Raw genomic sequence first — 24,382 nt, 5'->3', positions numbered from 1 at the left:
TTTGGCATGAGTGGATTCCTTAACCTTAGGGTTAGGAGGCATTTTTGGACCCACAATCTGTATTTCAGATTCTTGAAGCAGAAATTAAAGTATCATTCACATTAACTGAAGTCTTGACTCTGCTTCAGGTGTCCTGGACTTTTAATTCTGAAAAGAAAAAGAACCTACTATTATCCGTACCCACCAGACTGGGTCTTACCCTTGTTCATAGTTTGCCATAATGATGAAGGTGCTGGACTAGAAACTTGGAGACCGTGAGTTCTAATCTTCCCTTAGACACGAAACCAGTTGGGGGACTTTGGGCCAGTCCCTCCCTCTTAGCCCAACCCACCTCACAAGTTGTTGTTGTGGGGAAAATAGGAGCAAACATTATATTTGCCACCTGGAGTTATACAAAATAAAGGCAGGATATAAATCTAAGATTAATAAATCTAAGATTAAATAAATACATAAATAACTTTAAAAATTCAACCTGGACTTCATTTACTGCATGACTTCATGACTGTATCTACCCAGAAATTTAGACTTTCCTGATTAGGGGTGGAGATCTTTCTCCTTAGGAGAATGATGTTTCCTTGGAGTTAAACTTCCAAGAGTTTAAGTCCAAGTTAACTGCCAGTTATGGGGTGGGGTGGGGTGGGGGGTCAATACACATAGTCTCTCCTACATCAATCTACCCATTTATATATGCCTTCCTCAACCCTCTCTATAATGAGGGCTAGGTTCATGCAAGCTTGGAACATAATTGCTGTAGCATGGCATTCCCAAACGGTGAATCCACAGTTCCTTGGCTCAGCAAATACTGTACGTTAGGACACTCGTCTGTTTTCCACCACACTATTCCACTCCCTCTGGGGTTGTATGTCCCAGCAGGGAATCCCCCAGCCAACCTGGATTGATCTGGAAAAAAGCTAAGTAGGGTTGGGCTTGGGGGCACGATGGCTTGGTGGTTAAGACGCCAGGCTTGTCGATTGGAAGGTTGCAAGTTTGGTGGTTTGAGACCCGAGTGCCACGTGATGGAGTGAGCTCCTGCACTTGCCCCAGCTCTTGCCAGCCTAGCAATTCGAAAGCATGCAAATGCAAGTAGATAAATAGGTGCCGCTTCGGCGAGATGGTAACAGCGTTCTGTGCCTGTCATGCCAGCCACGTGACCGCAGAAGCTTCTTCGGACAGTGCTGGCTCTTTGGCTAAGAAACGGAGATGAGCACCGCCCCCTAGAGTTGGACACGACTGTGCAGGGGAAACCTTTACCTTTACCTTTAGGGTTGGGCCTGGTGTATACTGGGGTAGGAGACCACCAGGGATCCAGGGCTGTAATGGAATGTGGGAAAGACCTTGGGAGACTGGGCAAAGAGATGCTGCCAAGGGAACAGTCAGATAAGAGACAGCTTAGCCCGCAGCTGGATAGTGGGTGGGGCAAGATGCTCAGAAGAGACCCTTCCTAGTTTCTCGGGCTGTAAAGGAGACAGGGGTAGAACTATACTTTCAGACTTGCAAGGTTCTGTTAATGTAGAATTAGTTTATTTGATCATGTTTCCTTTCTGGCCTACCTGGGAAGGCTGACATCAATCTTGCAAGTCTGAAATGACAAATCTCCCACCATCTCCTTTACAGCCTGAGAAACATAGAACTTGATGACCTCCGAGGTCACTTCCAACCCTATGAGACACCCAGAGCTGAGTTCAGCCCTCAGACCAGGAGAATGGTGCTAGAAGAGGCTGATGGCTTGTCTTGCACAGGGTGTGTCAACCTGAAACCCTAAAATCAGTGCTTCTGCCTTTACATCCACGATTGGGGCAAACTGAGTCACATGATAGTTTGTGCTACTTCTTCTGGAGTCCTTGGATTTGGGGCCCATGTTTAAGGTTCTCTAGCATCTCAGCCACTGCCCCTCCTTTAGGAACTTATTTATGGAGGAAACTGTTGCAAGATATTGAAATCATGGATTCTTGGAATATAGGGGGCTGGAGAAATCCATTGTCCTAAGACTATCCTTGGTTAGTATTAGAATAAAGTAGGAGGGGATGCTACAATGACAGGTAATTTTATTACGGTCTTAGATCAGAATTTAAGCAAAACCACATTAAAGAAATTAGCAGAAGTTTCAGATAGGGTAAAAGGCAATGGTAAATTTTATTTTATATCCCAGAAGCTTACTAATAGGCACCACTGTCTTTTTATGGCTACATCCTTACCCTTCACAGTACTTATTCTGCATTTCTTGCACTCAAGTAAACTTTAAGAATGGTAGGACAATGCAAATGAAGGACAGGAAATCACAGAAACTGACAGACAGAACACCATGATGATTTTTAGGATCAATAGTTGGAGCTATTAACCGCAAGCCGGGGCAGGATTAGATAAAATGGTTCTTGGCCTCTTCTGTGATGGGGAAAGATCCATTAATGCATTGGAAGAACAGTGGAAAAGCAGGGAGGGAAATTCAAGGGTAGAAGAATTTCTGATTCTAAAACCCCAACGAGCCATGAGCAAAACAAAGAAATTAAAAAGAGGCTTTTCTTCTTGAAGACACAGCACTTACAATGTAACAAAATGAAGCTGAATAAAATGTAGAAGCATTAAAAATGCATAACAATATTACATTGATTGATTGATTGATTGATTGATTGATTGATTATGTGCTATCAAGTCATTTTTGACTGCCAGCGGCCACGTAGGTCTTCTCCATGACATCCACCATATTGTATCAGCAGATGCCTGATCACATTACTGACTTATGTCCAAGCAATTTTAAATTTACTTCGTGTGTGCGCATATACCAGGGCCAATTGGTGTACCCAATTCTTCCACCATGCCCTAATTGCCAGCACACTACATTTTGCAAGCATAAGGGTGGCTTCAGGCTTTTTCAATAGGGATTACCGATCCCACGTAGTGATAGCTCAAGCCCCTTTCTCATGATAAGATCTTTACCACCAGCTGTTCAGATGCACAGTATAAAACAGAGGTTGATGCTGCAGCTAACAAGAAGGGAATGGGGAGATCCCAGAGAAATCATCTCGTTTCTCATATTTAAACATTTCGCATCTTAAGTTTTGAACGTTTATGAAAGGCATACATTTTTTTCCTATCCATGCAGAGAAGTTGAGGGCCACATTTCCACCCCTATCAGAAAAAGGAAATTTCGGGGATCTTCTTTTCCACGAGAAATGGGTATCAGTTTGGCCATGGCAGAGAGAACTCTTATCTTCTCTCTGCTCGGATGAGTTACTGGACGTTTAAGCCTTTCCCTGGGAAAAAGCACCGGGCTTTTCCAGCTCCGAAGACGGGATGAGGCAAAGTAATCCAGCCGGTGGTTGGCTCTTTTCTGTTGCTGAGATTTTTGCTGCTGATTTCTAATGTGCCAAGAGACCGTTTTATGCGGGCCCGCTGCTGGTGGAAGACACATGATTTCCCAGAAAGGGCAGAAGCTTTCTAGCTGCTGCAAAAATGTTTCGCTTTCGCAATGGGGCACGCCGGCTTTAGCACTTCTCGCCGCGGCAGACCGGCGAGCGGCCGGCGGCGGCGGCGGCGGCAGGAGTAGGCGAGCCGGGCGGCGGGGGAGCCGGGCTGCAGCCTCGCCGAAGGTAGGCGGAGGGGAGAGCCCGCGGGGTCCCCCTCTCCGGGCTGCGCTGCGCCGTCTTTGCGCTCTCTGCGGGCACGACGCGCCGGGCAGGGAGCGCCCAAGCCAGCGGGCACCCTCGCCCGCGCGGTGCCAGCCCGTTGCCCTCGCGCGCCGGCGCCCTCCCAGCCAGCCGCGACTTCCTATCGAAGAGGGGTATCAAGTCCGCCTGATGGGGTTGGGGGCTGAAATGGCAGAGCTTTAAGACGCCTTCGTCCCAGGTGCGGCAGGTGGGCGTTCCACCTGGAGAATTAGTTAGAAAGTTGGAGTTGCTAGCGGACACCTGTTGGGAAACTGCCCTTCCTGAGTGTCATTTGGAATATAGGGTATTTCTTTCAGGGCGACTGGGTGGTCTGCCTGTTTTCCTGCGAATCAAAGGGCTTGGAGGGGCGCCTTGGCGAGGCAGGAAAGTGAAAATGCCCGGGCCCATGGGATCTGCCCTTCTCTGCGTGCGACGCAGACGGCAAAGAAGCAGGACTGATCCAGCAGCCGCGGCTGTATCTTGTGTTTTTTGATCTCTCCCCATGGATGCCCCAGCTCGCCTTCTACTTGGGCTGACCTGACTGTGGACCTAGAGCAGCCTTGCTCAACCTTTTGACCCCGGAGGAACCCTTGAAATATTTTTCAGGCCTCGGGGAACCCCTGCACATTCAGGCTCAAAGAGAGGCCAGAAATTACAAAATTATTATATTCGTTTCAGGCGCAGGCCTGTCTATATGCATTAACAGTGTCCTTAAACTAAAAATAAAAGAATGAAACTTGCCTCTTTAATGTGAAGTTGCCCAAATTCGAAATGATTTTTTAAATAAATCATGATCTCCCAGGGGACCCCTCGTGACCTCTCAGGTAACCCTCGGGTGCCACAGAACCCTGGTTGAGAAACCCTGGCCTAAGTCCAAGGCAGAGCTAGTATCAGGTCAGCACGTGGTCTGTGAATGTTTGAGAACAAATGATTTGCAAGGAAAAACATGGTGGGAATGAGAAAAAAAGTGAAAGCATTAAGGAAAGTGTAGGGTTCCCAGACATCAGGCCAAATGAGGACATGTCCTCCTTTTTGTCCTCATGTCCCCCGTTGGGCAGACATAGCCTTAAAATCAAATATTGTCCAGCTTTTTGAGTATCTCGGTTTTTTATTCTATTTTGGACTATTTTCACAACAGTCGCTCAAGCTGTCCTGTATTGTGACCTTGCAAATTGTCTGCTTCTTTCTTTCCCGCATCTGTCAACAGACATGACAGTCCAGAATTATGTTATTTAATTTATTTCCTGATTCCAGCCATCGGCCTCAATCCAGCCCCTTCAAATCTACGATCGCCGTAGTTGTAGATCGCATGACTTGTGATACATTGCTTGGGTGGATTTTGGAAGGCGCATCATCGTTGATCCTTTATTATCGCTAGCGTATGTTCTTGTTGGAAAAATATCGCAATTGAAAAAACAGTCTTTCTGATTCTGGAAAAGGTACGGTAATTTTATATACATGTAGGCCTAAGTACCTTTTTTTTTTTTTGGCAGTTTTTCGCTGTAATGTTTGTCTCAGATGCCAAGAAAGTTAAACAGTGAGTTTAGCTTTTCCCCCATGTGTCCTCCTTTCAAATTGTCCATGTCCTCCTTGGCCTGTTTGGATATCTGGTAACCCTCGGAAGGTAGTTATAGGAGCTGTGGGGTGGGTCAAGGGAGGAGACTGGAAAAAAAAGAGGAAAACAGAAAGAAGGGCTGAAGCCCCTTGTGTGGTTTTCAGAAACAAGAAGGGAATTGGTGCTGTTGTTTGATAAGCCTGCTTGGAAGTCCTTTCTCGGGTTTAATGTGTAAAAGATGAGGAGATGAGCAAACAAGCCTTTCTCTGGTTTGGAATTGTTGTCTGTTAAACTCAGTTTGGACTGTGGTTAAGTGTGTGCTGTATGTGTTTATAAAGATTGCAACAACTTCCAAATAGGTTTTTCACAGTTATCTGTAGATTAAGGACTTGTCTTGTCTTTCTCCCTTCTCCTTCTCCTTCCCTTTTTTAATAAGAATTTTATTAAATTTCAAGCAAAGATAAAAGCTACAGAAAAAAAAAACTACGAAGAAAAAAAAAGAACTAAAAAAGTGTGGAAACACAAGTTAATTTTTTTTAAAGTGACAGAAAGAGATACTTCCGACTTCTAACAGCAAGGATATACAACAATTTTCCATAATCAATCCTTTACTCTATATTAAACCAAGATCACATTATTCTATAAATCATACATTGGCATGTTAAAAAATAACTAAATATAGTTGCTCTTTCCCCTTATATTAAAAAAGAAAAGAATATATATACGGTCTAGTGGTTAAGGCACTGGGCTGGAAACCAGGAGACTGGGAGTTCTAGTCCTGCCTTAGGCATGAAAGCTGGCCGGGTGACCTTGGGCCAGTCCCTCTCTCTTGGCCTAAGAGCCAATCAGGCATGGTAGGAGAGTTCTAGTCCCGCCTTAGGCATGAAAGCTGGCTGGGTAACCTTGGGCCAGTCCCTCTCTCTCAGCCCAAGAGCCAATCAGGCGTGGTAGGAGAGTTCTAGTCCCGCCTTAGGCATGAAGGACAGCTGGGTCACCTTGGGCCAGTCCCTCCCTCTCAGCCCAACCCACCTCACAGGGTTGCTGTTGTGGGGAAAATAGGAGGAGGAAGGAGTATTAGGTATGTTTGCCGCCTTGAGTTATTTATAAAAATAATAAAGGTGGGATAGAAAATTAAACAGATAAACCTCCTAATCAACTTTCCCCCCAAAGATAACATTTATTTAATTATTTCCTTCCTACTACTATTCTATACATTCCTGTCTACTATAATAAACGTCAAACTAAAAAACATATAAATTGTCTACCATTATACTTGATAATACAGCAATTTTAATAATCTTAATCATGTCAAACCCAAAACCAGACATTATTTTTTTTATTATACCTTAATAATCTTAATCCAAATTGTTAAAAATAAATGAAATCAGCCAAACCCTTAAAGCAATCCAGATAAATATTCTTAAACCCTTATCCTACTTCAAAATAGACCAAAGCATTTATATATCCCCACAATACACACAGAGCTTTTTTCTTAAAGAAATCAAACAGCCCAACGGCCCCCGTCAAAAACTCTGACTTCTCTTCAGGAAACCTCCCATACATAGTAATCCCTTCTTTTCCAAGGCACTCCATCAGAAAATCCATTTCACTTATGGCTTGCAACTCAATCTCTCCCTTTAATTTCTTCCACTCAACTATCCAATCTTCATCCAGCATCTCAGCAGAAGTCAAAGAGGCATTCTTGCCTCTGTTAAATTCCTCAGTTTCATCCACAACATCCCCAACCAGATGAGACATTTTAAAGCTCATATTTTCCACAATGTCCTGAATGCCTTGCATAAAAACTTGGTAAGAATCAGAAAGAATCTGCTTAAAGTCTCAATGGAAGTCAGAGAAAGTCTGTTTAAGGTCCTCCATGTCTCAAGCAGTAGATTATGGTGCCCCCTAGGAGCTTAACCAGCGAAAGTCGAAGGTATGAAGGAATGTGTTCGCTTAAGCGAGAGTGAGATTAGCAGATGATTCCCCAGGGAAAGTAGAAGCAGAAAAACGAAAGTTCAAAACAGCCAATTCAACATGTAGGAAAATGCTAATTTCTTCAATTTTAGTACAAAAGTAATAACAGGGAGAGAAGTTTTTACTCTCCATCCTCCTTAATATTTGGATGGAAAACAAGCCAAAACTTTAAAAAGTTTTTAAAAATTAACCCCAAAAATAACAATAAGCATCAAGAGAACCCGCTTCTCCTTGTGGTAGAAAGCCTCTCTTAGGGTACATATACTTAAAAATATATAAATTGGGTGATTTAGAAATGGGGTGGCCAGTCTTAGTGTCCCTTTAAGGCTACAGCACAGCTTGGAAATGGTGACGTCCCAGCCTCCTGGCTGCTCTTACTAGTCGAGTGCGAATGCTGTTTCCAGTCTTTTGGCTGCAAGCAGCCATTTGGAGGACAGATGGGGTGATTTCAGGTGTTTTCTTTCCCCAGAAAAACACTCCTGGCTTCAGGAAAAACCTGCCTGAGCCCTGAAAAACTGCCGAATTGTCAGTTCTGCACAGCTGTTTAGTCCACCATATCCCTACTGGAAGTCCCTCCTCCTTCTCCTTCTCCTTCTCCCTGGATTAAAAAATCTGCCTCTACAACAGATGAAGAGGAACTGGGCCACTTTAATATGTCTACGTGGCCGATTTGGCTCAGAGGGGGCAAATCTGAATTTGTGGGCTTCTGTTGTTGTCATTGTGGCTTGAAGGACATGCAGGGTGTGAGCAGAAGTCACAGGGCTGAATGTTCACCTGTAAAAAACATTCCTCAACCAAAGAAAGCTAGTTATCAAAGAGAAAATTGCTAGGCCACCTCTAGAGAACCATTGGCTTGGTGGGATTTTTATGTCCAATGATAATTATATCTAGGAGGAACTTTTTGTTCAATAATAATAATAATAATAATAATTTATTAAACTGGTATGAAAACCTTCCTTGCTGGTAAACCTTCCTGCCATCATGCACATGCTGAGGCCTAAATTCCCAGGCTGTTGCTGGTGCCAACATCTGTCTTAATTTGGAAAAAGGTTGAGCACTCCCTTTGCCCAGCCTGGCAGTTTTTAGATTTGTACTTTCTGGGCTGGATTTCTTGAGTACTGTAGTTCAGCTATTTCCAGGCTGCAGTATTTTTCTGTCCAGAAGCTCTGGCTGGTGTGGGTGACTTTCTGTAGGTGCTCCACATTTCAGCTTCATTCCATTTTTGGGCATGGGATGAGTGCCACACTTTCTAAACTACTAAAGATCAGCATGACTGAGGGGTGTGTGAGTTGGTTGGACAGATCCAAGCTTCCAGTCTATGAGGCAATGATAGCAAAATGGGGAGAAAAATGCATGTTTAGGTTTCTTTTGAAATCTCTTGGTTCTTCTCAACCACCCTGGAACTTTGCTTATTTCTGACTTTGGGTGGTCCTCAAGGGGTCAGCCTTAAATTGCAATTGAAGCTTTATCTTAATGTCCTGCCACCTTTAGGGGTGGGAGCACTTGAGTGGGTTGGGGGGATCAGCCAAAGGGACACCCAGATATATGGTCATATTCACCCATATATGCAACTTTCTCAAATGTCATGCCCACAACCATATCCTGTTTGTACCTATGGAGTGGCAACCTTTGAGCAGGGAGTTAAAGATGGGTGTGTCAATCACATCATACAAGTGGGGTGTCAAGTTCTGGGCTGTTCTTCCCTTTTAGTTATGATAGATTTATTTTATGGCTTAAGCTGTTTTTCATGTTTCTCCCACCTCAAAAAGTGGCAGGAAATGTAGCCTTCAGGTTCAGCAATTATGTTCTAAGTGTTTTAAATAGAGGTACCCGCAGGGAGGTCAAAACAGTCAAGATGGTGGCTATACCCACATGATTGAACCCCACTCTTATTTTGCATGTATCACCATTTTCACCACTCCCCCCGTGGTTAAAAGGGTCTTAAGAAAAGGACTCAGGCGTTGCAAGTGACCCTAGGAGGATAAGGTAGTTTTATCAGAATGATTAAATTATGGTTGTTGTACAAGATGCTTAACTTGGTTACAAACTAACCCATTTGGGGGGAAGGGTTTGTACAATGTATTCAATAATTAACTAACTTCCAAAGAAACTACTGTATCACTTGTTCCTTAAATTTTCCCTCCAGCAATGCCCCTGTGAGGTCACTTAAATAAAATAGCTGAGAAAAGGAAAATAAAATAAAATAAAATAAATAAAATAAATGGGGATTGGACTAGAAGACCTCCAAGGTCCCTTCCAACACTATGATTCTGTGATTCAATAGAATAGAATAGAATGGAATGGAATGGAATGGAATAGAAAACAAACGCTTGCTATGGAGCACATGGGTGTGATATGGTTACCAAAGCTATGGATAAGTTATAAAATGGGATGAAGAGAACATTCCATAGTTATTAATTTACTTGTTTGATCATATTCCACATTTTGTTCAGGAGGGCAAGGCAGAGTACCAAACGCTCCCTCCTCCCCTTTTTCCATGTAACAACAAACCTGTGAGGTAGATTGGGTTGAGAGAAAGCAACTGGCTCAAGGCCACCTTGAAAGTTTTATGGCTGAAGGCCCTCCCTTGCGTGGATTAATTAACTGTGCAGAGCTCACAAAACCCAGAGGCTGGTTTCTTTCATTCTTACGTTTATTTATTTTTATTTCTATATATATATTTGTTATTACAAGTTTTACAGAGAACATAAAAGCTCACAAACTCATACAGAATAAAGAGAACAAAGAGAGAAAGAAGTGCAAAAAGAAAGAATAAAAAAAAATAGAAAGAAGCAGCTTCCAATTTCCTTTGCAGCAAATACAAGCATGATTACAAAGTTAGCTCTTACTCTATCATTACCAAAAAAAGCTGACTTTTTTCTATTTTTTTCTAATCATCGAAACCACAAGTCATAAGTGCATTTTTTAATGTTTAATGCAAAAAGTCTTATAAAGGGATTTCCAGTCAGCCATAAATGTAAATATTGTCTTTTCTCTGATCAAGGACATTAATTTAGCCATCTTTGCAACTCCATCATCTTCACCCATCATTCCTCCATTGTGGGTACTCTCTTCCGATTGTGTAAATCTTTCGCTTTTTACCAGAGGTTGGTTTCTTGATGCTGAGCTAGAATCTCCCCCCACCTCGCCAGGAAGGGAAGGGAAATTTGCGTCCTGCAATTCTACTGGTTTTATGGGTCCAGCACTCGTTCCCAGCCTCCAGATTTGCAAACTCCAAGGCTGATATCCACCGAGGGAAATCTGACAATTCAGTTACAATATTTCAACAGGTTTTTGAAAGACCTCCTGGTTTCAAACAGCTTTTCATTTAGCTGCTGAGCCTGTATTTTTTTCAGCTTTGGAAATAGTTTTTTAGATGGACTGGCTTATATTGAATGTGTGGTCCTGTTTTCTTGCTATGTTTTTGCATTTTAAGGTGTAATTATAATAGCAAAATTGCATGTGGATGGTGGGTTGAATCTCTGCGTTATGTTTGCTATCTCATAGTTCTGCTTGAGAAAAGTAGCATATTAAATACAAGTAAAAAGTCAATATCTTTCTGTTACAAGGTTTTGAAAGAGACAAAAACTGTGTCTCTGGGGAAATACACTTTTTTCCCAGTGTATATCTGCGGTTTAGTCCTGCATCATATACATAGCATATATGCAACATTTTGCCTATGATTTAAGTTTTCTGTTTTGTGCATGAACAGTTCTGGATTTTAGCTGGTGCTCTTTACGTGGCCATGTCTTGCAACTGAAGCTAGCAACTAGTTAACAGTTGTGAAACAACAGTTGAGGTTGGTTGATCTTGCATTAGCAAATAGAAACCAGTTATTGTGGAAATTATCTAAATTTACAAAGCTTGGTGGCACCATCTAGTTACACATTTCTAGAAAGCAACTTTTTGGTTAGGTTTCCATTCCTATCTATGAGTTCCATCTTAGATTCCAATGTGCTGGCCTTGAGGTTGGGGAATTCCAGTCCTGTTAACTTTCGTTTGGGGCCTTTGCTCTATTAGTCACGAAGATAAAGGATCTGGAACACAGTTAGCTTCATCTAGTGTCTTCCAGATGACTTTCTTTGCTTTTTGAAGTCTACACATCTGTAATAGATACACAGGTTGTCCTCCACCGTGCAGATTCATGTCATCTGCCTGGGGTTAATATTTGCTAACTTCCACCTCAGTGGGCTTCTAATCCAAATGTTGTCAGCTAGATTTCCTTCGTTAAGTTGATGGTTGCTTTTTCACTCAGTGGTTTGCAACAAGAAGTCAGAAATCTCACTATCTCCATTTTGCCTTCAGGGTTATGAAGGAAGACCTTTTTGCTCTGAAAGCCTGCATTTTCAATTTTTCCATATTTTCTTCTTGAGCTCCTATGAGAGGCTGCAAGGGTGGGTGGCTGCATTCAAGGTGGCAATGGAGCAATGTCAGAAGTTTATGTGGTCAAATATTTTTAGCCTGTTTCTGTGTTTGGGGGAAGGGGGATTCGGGGTGCAAAAAAAGGGGTTAAATCTCATGGAGGGTTGATTTTTCTGCTGCTGCTTCCTCTTCCAAAAAGAAGTAACTTCCCACCCCACCCCACGCACCACTGAAAATTGGTGGTTTGCCACCAAATTTCACTCAGACAAAATTTGGAAACTGAAAAAAGGAGGGTGGAATTGCAAAAGTCATTGGGAGTCAGGTGGCATACAAATTTGATAAATAAATAAGGAAGCAAGTAAGGAAGTAAGTTCCAGGGAATGTAAAAATGGGACTGAGAGTTTCCTAACCTCTGCTTCAAAGATGAAGAGGACCTTTGTTTAATCATAGCTCTGACCTCATCCAGGATATTCCTTTGCATTCTTCCCCCCCACCCCCACCCCACCGCCATTTCTCTTCTCCCTCCCACACTTTGCATTCCATAATCTGGGAGCATCACTGCCTTTAGTGACCCTGTTTTTAATTTTGTCTCTCTGATTTTTAATCTAAGTGTTGAGTCCCACTTTGCTGCGAACTTGGTACTCTGCAGCAATTGTGGTACTGCAGCTCCTAGAATCCCCCAGCCCAGAGGGGCCGAGCCTCAACATCTGGAGGGCATGATACTGGGGTAGGCTGTTTGCATTGCAATTTGCAAAGCCCCGATTCCTTGAATATTGGTATTAACAATTCCTTTCTCCCCTTTTATCCTGCAGGAGGTCACCTTGAAGAAGATGATTTTCTGGAAATAACAAAGGGGGCTTTGGGGGCTCCAAAACATACTGACAATATGAAGCCCACCCCTTGACATTTCTGGACAGTGCACAGACAGCACCGCTGTGGCCAGGAAGGATTTGCAGAATGATGGTGGTAGGAAGAGAGAGCTGGCTGGGACTTACAGATGGGAAATGGTCTTTAAAAAGCATAAAGGGAGAAAAATCCTAAGAACATTCAGAAATACTTTTGACCCCACCAGAAAGAGATACATGGAGGGCCTCATGAGCCATTGGAGATCCCCAAGGCCTGGGTGCATAAGCAATGTATTCTGTTCATGACTGCATTACACACACAATGTGCAACACTTGGCTAGTTCTAATCTTGTTTTGATTGTCTGTGTGTTGGAGGGGTGCTTAGCTGTTGTGTGAAGTCAGCCTGTTTGGTTCATTCGGGGAAGCTTTGATTTAATGGACCATTTGGGGTGAAAGGGTGACTATTAAATCCCAATGTGTATAATTGAAGTAACTGATGCCACTTTGCCTCAGTTCCCATCATTGCTGCAAATGGTGTGAATTGATGCAAGGGATGTCCATTACATCAGGTGCCCATTCTGCTTCTGCAGTCAAGTATTAGTCCCTTGCATTTGAAGTCTGCTAAGTGGAGGTGCCGAAAATCAAGATTTTATTGTCCCTGGGTCACTATGTTGTGCAAAGTGACTCAGCGCAGTAACCAAGCTGGTTGTGGTGTGAATGCAGCCAACAGGTGCCAATGTACAGGATAGTAGGAAGGGCCTGTAAATTCATTATATGAATCCACTTGCTTGTAATACTCAGTAGATGAAGATGAAAAAAAAAATGGGAGGGAGGATATTCAAGCTAAGTACTCAGACAGGCATTGAAAAATATTCTGTTTCTTATATATGAAACAAGAAAAGCCACATTAAAGGGATGATTTCAGGCATTATGGCCCAGAAGAATGGATCACTGCATTTTCTACAGTGTATTCCTGCTGTTTTACATCCCAGACCCTGAGGGTTGGATGGTGACACCTGCCGTTGGTTCATTCCGAAGGCAATTCCTAGTTGGTTGTTGTTGAGAAGCAAGATGTTTGCTAAAACTCCAGATGTCCACATGAGATTGCCATCAGAGCCGGATTAAGGCCCACTGATGCCCTAAACACAGCCCAGCAGTGGTGCCCCTCAGCCCTTCCATTGCTTAACTGACAAGGCATATATATCAGTAAGCAAGATAAGTAAATTATTTACTTATAATGAGGGCAATAGAAAAAAATTAAATTTTTCAACACTTTTTAATGCATTTTTCAATAAAATGGTTATAAGGGAAAAAATTCAAATGGCAAAATTTATTCAGGACAAAAGTCAAGCCTGGCAGTGAAAAAGTTAAGAGCATGATAGTTAGGGGGGGGAAGCTGTCCCCTTTCCTTCGGTGCCCTAAGCTGGGCTTGTTTGGCTTAATGGTTAATCCAGGGCTGCATTGTCAGCCCTAAAGTGAAGACTGTGGGGCTGTCTTTAGCCTTCTCCCCTTTCTGCTTCTTCCAGATGGATAGTGCAGAACGGCAAAGAACCATCAGAAGGATTTGGCCACAGCTAGTAGAGTTCCTGAGTCACCATCCTGAGTGGGTGCTGAGGAAAGCTGAGATGCTTCTCTCTCAAGAGGACCTGAGTCAGGCTCAGGATGCTCCTGACCTCAAGGAGAAGTGTTTGGTGGTCCTGGACAAGTTCTTGAGAGATGCGGACACTGATCCCCTGGTCTTCAGAGAGTTCATCCAGAGCGTCTGTATGGAATGCAACCTTCCCATGGAGCTAGAAATCCCATTCATGAGCATCTCAGGAGAAGGTTAAGAACGCTGAACCACACAAAGTCCTGTAGCTCTGTGGCAGAGGCCATGCTTCCCATGGAGATATTGGGTTCTGGGAGGGGAAGCCTAAATTTACAGGGCTGCCATCTTAAAATAAATCATTTTAGCTTAGGGATGTACTAGTATTGCTTATTTTATGATGTATTCATATTCTATTTATTTGCTACAATTCCCAGGAATCTGCATTGCCATTTCTTTTGTTTTTCCCGTCACCTTTTCAGTTGGTCCACTGCTAAACTGGGACTCTTCTGACACTTTCAGTTTCTGTGCTTTCCGTCAAAACCTTCGGTACAGGTAGTCCTCATTTAACAACAGTAATTGGGACCAGAATTTCCATCGCTAAGTGATGCAGTCGTAAAGTGTGACTTCACGTGACCACACCACTTAGCGATGGAAGTTCTGGCACTCCTGATTGCTGTTGTTAAGTGAATCACCACAGGTCATTAAGTGAGGAGGTCACACGGTCCTCCTGATAAATTACAGAGAGGTTGGATGGAGAGTTCTGTTATTTTTTAAGAACTTTTCCTACTATTTCTTCAAGAGCTCTGTGTGCGCATGTGTGTGTATGTGAATGTGTGTCATAGAAGTAAGATGGCTATAACCCTGCAGTGAAGCCCACTCCATTATTATTATTATTTAAATTTATATGCCGCACGACTCTCAGCAACTCTGGGCAGTGTGTCGCATGGGAGACAGGAGAAGGAGGAGGAAGAGTCACAGTGGGGGCAACCCTCAGATAAGAGGCAGCTGAGCCTGCAAGAGGAATGGGGGCCTGGCAAACATCTCAGGAGGGACCCTCCCTAGTTTCTCGGACTGTAAAGGCGAGGAGGGAGAGATGGACGAAGGAGCACTTTGCCTGCTGCCTTGAGCTTCTGGAAGGAAGGCAGAGGCATCTGCTGGAGGGGATCAGAAATGCAAAATGGTGACTGTGGAGCTATGGTCCAAGCTCTGCCCCCTTGTCTGTGTACAAAATAAGCAGGGTTTCGAGCTTGCTGCTGCAACTGTCAGTCCTTCAAGATAGACCAGACTAGGAAACCAAGTGATGAATGTTCATACTACTTTTATAATAAGGTTACAGTAATCAAATCTTGCAAGTTGGAATGTGCTGCTGCCCCCACTCCTTTTATCTCCATGAGAACTAGGGAGGGCCCTGTCTGAGTCGCTTTCTCAGATTACATTTCTGCTCCAGACTTAGGTTTCTTTTTTCTGACCATGTCTTGGTTGCCGCTTTTGTTCCTGCTCCTCAAGCTTATTCCTTCTGCTTATTATATTGACTGCCATCTTGTTGTTTTTGACCCCCTTCCTCTGAGGGACACCCTTGAAGGAAGGTGGATATAAATAGAACTAGTGCATAAAATAAACAGAAAAATGTGCTTTTATCGATTTCACATTTGAGATTTTGAGGAAATATGGGATTGCCCATACAACAGCCCCAAGATGGCCATTAGAGAAGGCGGAGTCAATCACAAAACACCCTTTGGGTAACCACGGTTCCCTCTCTTCCCCCCCAGCTCCCTCCAAGATGTTCCCTGCTCTTTGAGCTTAGCCTTATCTGGAGATATGGGCATAATTTTTGTTTTCTGAAAACACTTAAGGGGTCTCTAATCTGACTTGATGCAATATATCCTGACTGACCTATTGATCTCAATAATTCTAGGTAGCGCAGCTCAAGGACAAGTTTACCAAAAAGATTGCTCCCCATCAACATCAACAAGTGAGCTGATTTTTTCCCCTTTTTACTCTCTTCTCAGATTTATAAATAACAATACGCTGGAGACTTTAGTATTAAGTATTAAGCTTTAAGATCAAAACCTTTCTCATATTATGAAATAAGTCAATGCATTCTGCATCTGTTTGTCAATGTCTTACTTAGCACTGATTGTACCAAGTCAAGCAATTTTACATTCGTTAACGTTTGAGAAATTAAATTTAAGGTTGATAGGAACTTTTGTTCTGATCTTTAAAGGTTTAATTTATCTAAATCATCAGAATGCTAACAGTTTCTAGTTTGTATGGTATAAATTCCACTGTTATTAACTGTATTCTATAAGGCAGTGTTTCTCAACCCCAACAACTTTAAGCTGTGTGGCTGGGGAATTTTGAATGTTGAAGCCCACACATCATTATTTATTTATCCAATTTTATCGCCGCCCTTCTCCCCCCAAAGGATTATTAAGGTACCAAGGTTGAGAAACACTGCTATAAGGCATTATTCACATTTTATAATGGAATAAAACAATTAACTTGGGCATTTTTTTGTTTTTTTTTAAGCAACTAAGCTGATTGATGGGAAAGAAAGGGAAAGATTTGTGCTACTTGGGGTTAAGGATAGAACATCTCATGCAAACACAGTTATGGTCTTCTCCAGTGGAGAAATAATAATACAGGTGGTCCTCACTTAATGACCACTTGTTTAGCAACTGTTCAAACTTATGACAGTACTGAATGAGGAGGATTTATGACCAGTCCTCATACTTAATCTGGTCGCAGCATCCCCTTGGGCACATGATCGCAATTTGGAACTTCTCTGCTGGCTTCGCACAAGCAAAGTCAACAGGGAAGCTGGCAGGAGACTGCAAATGGTGACCGTGTGACCTCACTTAATGACCCATGGTGATTCACTTAACAATGGCAACCAGGAGTGCCAGAACTTCCATCGCTAAGTGGTGTGGTCATGTGAAGTCACACTTTATGACTGCATCACTTAGCGATGGAAATTCGGGTCCCAATTACCATTGTTAAGTGAGGACTACCTGTACCATCAGCCACAACGGAGACCTGTTCTCCTCCCTTGAAAGAAGAGAGGTGTTTTCCCCCCAGTGGGCCAAACCAATTCGCAGCTGTATCTCCAGACCTTTCCTCAGGGCATTTATGGCCTCTGTCCCCAGGAAATGAAGAACCCACAGCAACTAACTCTTTCCAATCCTGCTTTTCGGAGATTGGCCAAGGGTGGCTGGATGCTGCTCCTGGTATAGGAAACTTGAGGCATATGCAGTCAAGGCTGAAATTTAGAGGTATATTGCCAGGGGAGTCTGCAGGGGAGGCAAAGAAGTGGTGGCCATCCTCATGTGATCAATGCCCTGCTTTTTCACTTGATCAGGAGAACTTTTTTCCTGGATTAATGCCTCTGATGTATTGATAAGCCAAATTGCCATATGAATGTGTGCTATTTTATTCTTCTCTCTCCCTCTCCCCATTCCCCATTCTGCAGAGCTCAAAAGACACCGTCCATTCAGTAGCCCTTCGGCAAACAGCAGTGGGAAGCAGTCAAAGCAGAAACGGCTCGGTAGGCCCGTCTCTCTCATCCCTTGTTTCTTTTTATAAGTCTGGAAGCTGTGAGTGACCAGTTGAGGGCAACAGAAGATTTTTCTGAGCATCTGTGTCTGTACGATTTGGGAATCAAGAGGTTAGGGAGCTTTTGCTCCCTTCTTAATGGAAAGAGGTCTTTTAAGTTGAGTCCATTATTTGCTATTTTCCAGGAATAATTTGAAATATGCTCCTTTAAAAAAAAAGTCTGACCCAAACTACAATTCCCAACATTCTTTGCAGAAGCTTTACGAGCATAGTTAGTTTCAGATTGCTTGAAATATATACTGTGATTACCCAAAATAGAGCAATGCAGCCCTTTGGATTTCAAGAGGAAAAGTTTTTTTGCAGTGAGGCACTGAAGTAGCACCTCTCCCTGGCTCCTTAAAGCAACTACATCTTTTTCTGGGATTGCCCTGCAGCTGTTGGCAGCTGTACCACAGCCCCAGGGAAAGGTGCTCGGTTTCAGGAGTATCCAGCAGGTGCTAGGGGAGAATCCATGCACGCTGCAAAGAGCCTTTTCCCTTTGATTTAAATCCGAATGTAGCCGTACAATATGAGGGATGTAGGATGCAACAGGACCTTTTGTTGTTCTTCTCTGAGATTGGAGAAATAGCCCCAGGAACGTGTCTGATGTTGGTTGAGAAAAATCCAGCTTTGATTCCCTTTCACCTCCCTCCCTCTTAGACTCCGAAAAAGTATTCGGAGTGGATGAGGCAGGGTTGGAAATGTGCATGGTTTTTTTTAGATCAGTTCCTGGAAGGCAGCTTCCAAAACATTGCAGCAAAAGCCCATGCAGATCAGAAGGGAGTACAAGTAGTCCTCCGCTTACCACCACAATTGGGGCCAGAATTTCCGTCATAAGTTGTTGCGGTCGTAAGTCGACTCACCGTGTGACTGGACCCGATTTTATGACCATGTTTACGATGATCGTTAAGCAAATCATGGGTCATTAAGTGAATCACTGTGGTCGTTAAGCAAATCCAGCTTCAACAATGGATGTTTTTTGCTGTAAATGCAAGCTGGTTGCCAAGTGCCTGAATTGCAATCACATAGCTGCGGGGGTGGTATGACGGTCATAAGTGTGAGTACAGGTCGTAAAACACTTTTTCTGAGGCCATTGTAACTTCGAACTGTCATTAAGCAAACAGCCGTAAGTCAAGGACTACCTGTAAACGCTTGGAGCTTGTTTTTCTGTTTGCTTTTTATTCCGATTTAAGGCAATAGCTACTGCAGGCATTTTGTAATGAAGAGTTTTATGTAGGATATCTATCTGTACATTGGATAGATATCCTAAAGTCACCCATTCCATGGAAAAATTGTGTTCCTTAGTGACACGGATCCATTGTGACCACCATGGGACAAAATGGTCATCTGCAGTGGTATCCTTGCTGATCCATGAAATTTATTTTCTGTTTCATGATAGGTTCTTTTTTATTTATTATACTGGATTTCTGGTCAATGATCATGATAAAGTTTTGATTTTGACTTTAGGTCAGCCGTGGTTTGAGAGCTTCTAATAAGGGCTTGATTTTTGCCTCCATTGCCATTCCCAGATGTTGCTGAAAGATACTGTCAACACGTCCTCACCTCCATGCTTCGGCAGTATGGGATTAACCCCTTGGTGGAAGCAGAACCGAGCAAAGACCAGCCATTTGCTTTCAGCCAAACGTTTGTCAACCTTGTCATTCATCAAAGCAAAGCGTGCAAGTTGAAGGGAGCAATAGTGAAAGTCAAAGAGGAACCCATGGCTCTGTACGACTCCAAGGACCAGAGCAACACACTTATGAACTTGTCAGATCTTTTCAAAAGTGTCCACATGGGCGTGACCCAGGTTGTTCTACTGTTGGGCAAACCTGGAATGGGAAAAACAAGGCTCGTTCATAAAATCTGTCAACAGTGGGCTGAAGGGTCCCTTCCCCAGTTCAAAATGATCTTCCTCCTTGAGTTCAGGCAGCTGAATCTGATCAAGACAAAACTGACTCTCCAAGAACTCTTGTTTGATTATTTCCTCCAACCAGATAACCCTGAAACAGTGTTTGAATTCCTCCTGGAGAATGCCCAACACACTTTGGTCATTTTTGATGGGCTGGATGAGTTTGTGGAGAACATTCAGTGCCCAGCCTTTTCTTCCACATTGGACTCTGATCTTCCCAAACCTCTTTCTGTCTCCGAACTTGTTGCCAATCTGTGCTGTGGAAAACTCTTGCCAGGCTGCACGGTGTTGATTACAAGCCGGCTAAAGGTGCTCCCTGACGTATTACTGAAAAGTAACCCCCTGCTAGCAGAAATCTGGGGATTTGACCGTGAAAAAGTTGAGGAATATGCCAGCTACTTTTTCCAACAGCATTTGCAGAAAGAGCAAGTCCTTTCTCTTCTGAACAATAATGGCAAACTGTTGAGCATGTGTTACATCCCTGCTGTGTGCAACATTATCTGCATCTGCTTGGAATATTTGCTCCTTGGAAATGCAGGCGATGTCCACCTCCCTCAAACCATGACCCAGTTTTACATCAAAATGCTCCAGATATTCATCTGCAAACATCAGGGTAGGAGGACCTTGAACGAAATAGACATGGGTCAACACCAAGCAACCCTTGCAGATCTGTGTGAGTTGGCCTTCAAGGGCCTTGAAGAGAAGAAAATGGTGTTTTATGCTAGAGAGGTCCCACAACACGTGAAAGATTTTGCTTGTGTCCGTGGCCTTCTTGTGGCTTCTGAGGTGAAGATGAACAAGGGCCATGGTTATACTTTTGCTCATTTTAGCTTGCAAGAATTCTTTGCAGCCCTCTTCCTGTTGACAAGCCAAACAGTAGATGGCAAGACTTTGAAGGAGAAGTTCTTCCTGAGGTCAAAGTGGACTCTAAAGAAAGAGGCAAGGATGCCATTTACAGAGAACTGCCATGTCTTTTTGTCTGGCCTTTCATCCCAAGGTTGTAGAGAATTCCTTTGTTCCTTAGCTGGGCAAAACGAGACCTGGATACAGGAACGGCAAGCTATCATCATACAGATAGTGCAGAAACTCGCAGATGCTGATTTAACAGGACCCAAGATAGTCCAGCTGTGCCATTGTGTGTACGAGACACAAGATGTTAGGTTAGCACAGCATGTTGCAAAACAGTTAAATTTCAAATATCAATTTAGAAACTTCAAGCTGATGCCCTTTGACATGGTGACTTTAGCCTTTCTCATCAATGGAAGCCCTCATGGCGTATGCTTGGATTTTGTTGGCTGCCACATGGAGTTTGACTATTTGGACATCTGGGGCAGTTGTGACAATATAAAGAGCTTGAGGTGAGTAACAAAGGCCAACTTAACCATCAAGCTCAGAAGATAATGGACTTTATACATGTGTGTGTGTGCATAAAATTGGATTTGGCAACCTTTTCATTTGCAGGTGTCATTGGATCAATCTCAGGCAACAGCTCTTCCTAACCCCAAAGGAGTAGAAGGCCACTTATTATCTTGAAAGATTTCCAAATTTGGGGAGATTGGGGCATTTTCACCCTGAGATCTTACAAGATCCTATGTGAAAATGCTGTATCTTCATGAGATTTCGTTTTCCTGAACAAGAACACCAAAATATTGTGAGATGTTAGCCATTTCTGAAAAATTATTTTCATGTTAACTGAATTTTGGATCGTGAGTTACATTCTTGGGGGCAACAGCTGTCCTAGGTTCCATAGGCACCATTTGCCAGTCTCTGGTTTGCTGGTGCGTATGTGTATGCATGTGTGTGTGTGTGTTTAGAAACAAACATATTGTTTCTGCTAGTTGTTTCAAAACAATTAAGAAGCAACAGGTTAGCCATCTATTGGCATGCAAAGGACTAGACTGCGAAAGATGGAAGAAGCTGGTTTTTTGTTCGAAAGCAGCGTTTCTCAACCTCAGCAACTTTAAGTTATGCGGACTTATTTTTTTATATATATAAGAACTTCATTAAAGTTTTGGAAAAAGTTAAAATGCAAAATACAGAAAAGCTAAAGTACAGAGTTAAAGAAAAAAAGATAAAGAAAATATTAAAAAGTGCAAAAGTAATAAAGAAATTAAGAAGAAGGTGACTTCTGACCTTCTCCAGCACAGATATAAGTACTTAGTAAACTATCTTAATCTCCTACTCTTAATTAAACCTTAATCAACATTATTTTTATAGAAACAAGCCCATTAGTCATCAAAACCAAAAATCAATGCTTCATTTTTTTCAGTTACAAGCAAATAGTCCAAAAGCGGTTTCCAAGGAGAAACAAATCGTATCACACTGTGGTCTTTTATAAGTGCCGTCAATTTCGCCATCTGAGCCAACTCCATCAATTTCACGATCCATTCTTCCAATATGGGAGTATGTGCATCTTTCCATCTTTGTGCTTACAACCACCTTGCTGTTGTTATCATATACAAAAGCAAAGTCTCACATTTTCTTTCAAGGTCTTGGTCCATCAAGCCCAAAAGGAACATTTCTGGTTTCAGTTGTATATCCACCTTAAGAATCTTTTGAATAATAATACATATTTGCTCCCAAAATGCTTTTGCCTTCACACAAGTCCATCAAAGATGATAAAAAGTTCCTTCACCCTGGAAGCATTTCCAACACACATAAGATAAGTGGACTTCAACTCCCAGAAATGTACTAGTAGTATGCTGGGAGTTGATGCTCACACATCTTAAAGTTGATGAAGTTAAGAAACGCTGCTCTAAAGGAAAGTTTCCTTCAAACTGAAATCCACCCCTCTCTACCCATCCATGGAGTTTTCTTGGCAACAGTACGGAAGAGATTTGCCATTGCCTTTTGTGAATGATTTCCACTGTAGCCTACAGCTATGGGACTTTCTGGAGATCTCCCATCTAACGATTATTGGCTCTGCTTAGCTACTTAAGCCCAGACAAGGTTTACAGAGGCTAAGATCCTTGTTGCTAAGACTCCTGTTTTTCCACGGAGTGTAAGGATTTGGGCTAAATATTAAGAAGAACTGATAATTTATGTTATGTGATAATGGAACAGACTAACTCAGAAAGGGATGGGCGCTCTTTGGCTAGACCAGTGTTTCTCAACCTTGGCAGCTTGAAGATGTGTGGACTTTGACTCCCATGCTGGCTGGGGAATTCTGAGAATTGGAGTCCACACATCTTTAAGCTGCAAAGGTTGAGAAACACTGGGCCAGAAGTATGTAAGCATCCTGTCTGGGTGCCATAATCACTTACTCATGCATTTGCTCCATCTGTAGCTGGTAGGGCAAAAAGAACTTTAGAGACTGTTTTCAACAACATGGGATTAATCCAAAGCTAGATTTCCTAGTTGAAAACAATGGAATAAGTCAGCCTTTGCTTAAAGTCCCATTAATTTCCAGGGGTCTCTTTTAAGTTGGGTAAAGCTCTAGGTTTGTAGAAAAGAATTAATGCAGGATTCTTTTGCCGGCGAGCGTGGAATAGGACCGGTGGCTTCTTAATCACATTTGCCTTCTGCTTTTTTTGTTTGCAGCTTCAGGAGCAGGCAATATGGAAACGAGTTTGCAAGAGCCCTTTCCAAAAACCTACCCAAGATCAAATGCCTGACTACATTTCAGTAAGCATCCCTGTAAAGTCACATCATGTGCTATTTTGGAACAGGGGCACAACGGTACCCAGGTTCTCTCCTCTTCTTATTCAGCCCTCTAGACGGCTTCTCCAGTGACCTGAAACTATTTGTAAAGCTTTCCAATGCTTCAGCCAGGAACAAAGTGACTTGTGGAAATTCTTGCAGGCAGAGACGGTGGGGTGACCATTTTCTTCAATTCCTCCAGGTCAGGTAGAACGTTCTCCAACAGTTTCCAGAAAGGGTGGTTCACACAACAGCCATGGAATTTTTGTCTGCAGCTTTTGATATTTGTTATCTCTGCGTTTGCAGCTGCAAGAACGTTAGCATCGGCCACCGTGCTGCATCTCCAGATGCTCTTAAGTTCACGTTGCCTGATCTTCTCTGGATCACAGTGCCACCTCCCTTGGGTCTCATTCTTCCCTCCTCTTATCTGCAGCATAACATACTGGGATGACCCGATATTTATGCCACAGGTTGCCTTGGTCTCCTCCTCCTCTGCCCACAGCAGAGGCAGCTTTAAGCCCCCCTTAGCTGTGAGAGTTTTGAGTATGGAGTCCTTGGTGCTCTCTGAGCTTGGTTAGTTTGCTTGCAGACATTTCACTGCCCGACTAAGCAACATCTTCAGTGCTAGAAGGGACAGACTCAACCACAGTTTTAAATGGGAAATGGTGAGCATCCTTAGACCAAGCCAAATCCAAAAACGCCAGAGAATTCCTGGAAGCCTGGCACTCAGACAAATCAGCCATCAGTAGACACATAGAGATAAACCACATTTACACACCATTCAGAGAAGACAATAAAAAAGCTAAGAAGGAAACAAAAAGACCAGAACACATTTTCTCCAGCAGCCAACTCTCAGATAAGCAAAGATTAACACCAGGATTAACACCAGACCAACAACCAAGCAGTAAACGACAGCCTAATCAAGGAACTACCAATTCAGACAGATGATTAAGCAGCAAACAACAGCCCAATCAAGGGACTCCCAAGAAGAGAACAACACCCCCACCAACACAAGCAGGGCAAGCCACTGTATATAAACTGAGAGCAAGGCCCACTCCCTCTTGGCACTGAAGAGGTTGCCTCGTCTGGCCATGAAACGTCTGCAAGAAAACAACAAGGCTCAGAGAGCACCTAGGACTCCACAGTTCAACCCTGAGCTACCAATATTCTCTTCTATTAGTTTTAAAATAGCCTTTTCCTCTTCTCCCAGCTCAGTTCTTGCTGTGGACCCCATCTAGGATGCTTCGCCGATGACGTGCAAGCACATTCCCATTC

The 24,382-nt window shown here is 43.0% G+C and overlaps 1 protein-coding gene across 1 annotated transcript in view; it reads left to right on the top strand.

The window, feature by feature from the left end:
- Positions 1 to 3,550: 3,550 nt before the first annotated feature.
- The window catches only part of NLRC5 (NLR family CARD domain containing 5), an 80,523-nt gene continuing 59,691 nt past the window's right edge, over positions 3,551 to 24,382 (top strand). The window contains exons 1-7 of the mRNA XM_063312738.1: positions 3,551 to 3,587; positions 12,348 to 12,501; positions 13,907 to 14,204; positions 15,884 to 15,940; positions 17,438 to 17,512; positions 19,089 to 20,826; positions 23,009 to 23,092. Of these exons, the coding sequence (XP_063168808.1) occupies positions 12,496 to 12,501; positions 13,907 to 14,204; positions 15,884 to 15,940; positions 17,438 to 17,512; positions 19,089 to 20,826; positions 23,009 to 23,092 (2,258 nt within the window). The 5' untranslated portion in view covers positions 3,551 to 3,587; positions 12,348 to 12,495. The remainder of the gene's footprint in view (positions 3,588 to 12,347; positions 12,502 to 13,906; positions 14,205 to 15,883; positions 15,941 to 17,437; positions 17,513 to 19,088; positions 20,827 to 23,008; positions 23,093 to 24,382) is intronic.

Source organism: Candoia aspera, chromosome 11 (assembly GCF_035149785.1).
Source record: "Candoia aspera isolate rCanAsp1 chromosome 11, rCanAsp1.hap2, whole genome shotgun sequence".
Classification (NCBI taxonomy): domain Eukaryota; kingdom Metazoa; phylum Chordata; class Lepidosauria; order Squamata; family Boidae; genus Candoia; species Candoia aspera.
This window is presented reverse-complemented; position numbering and strand designations above follow the sequence as displayed.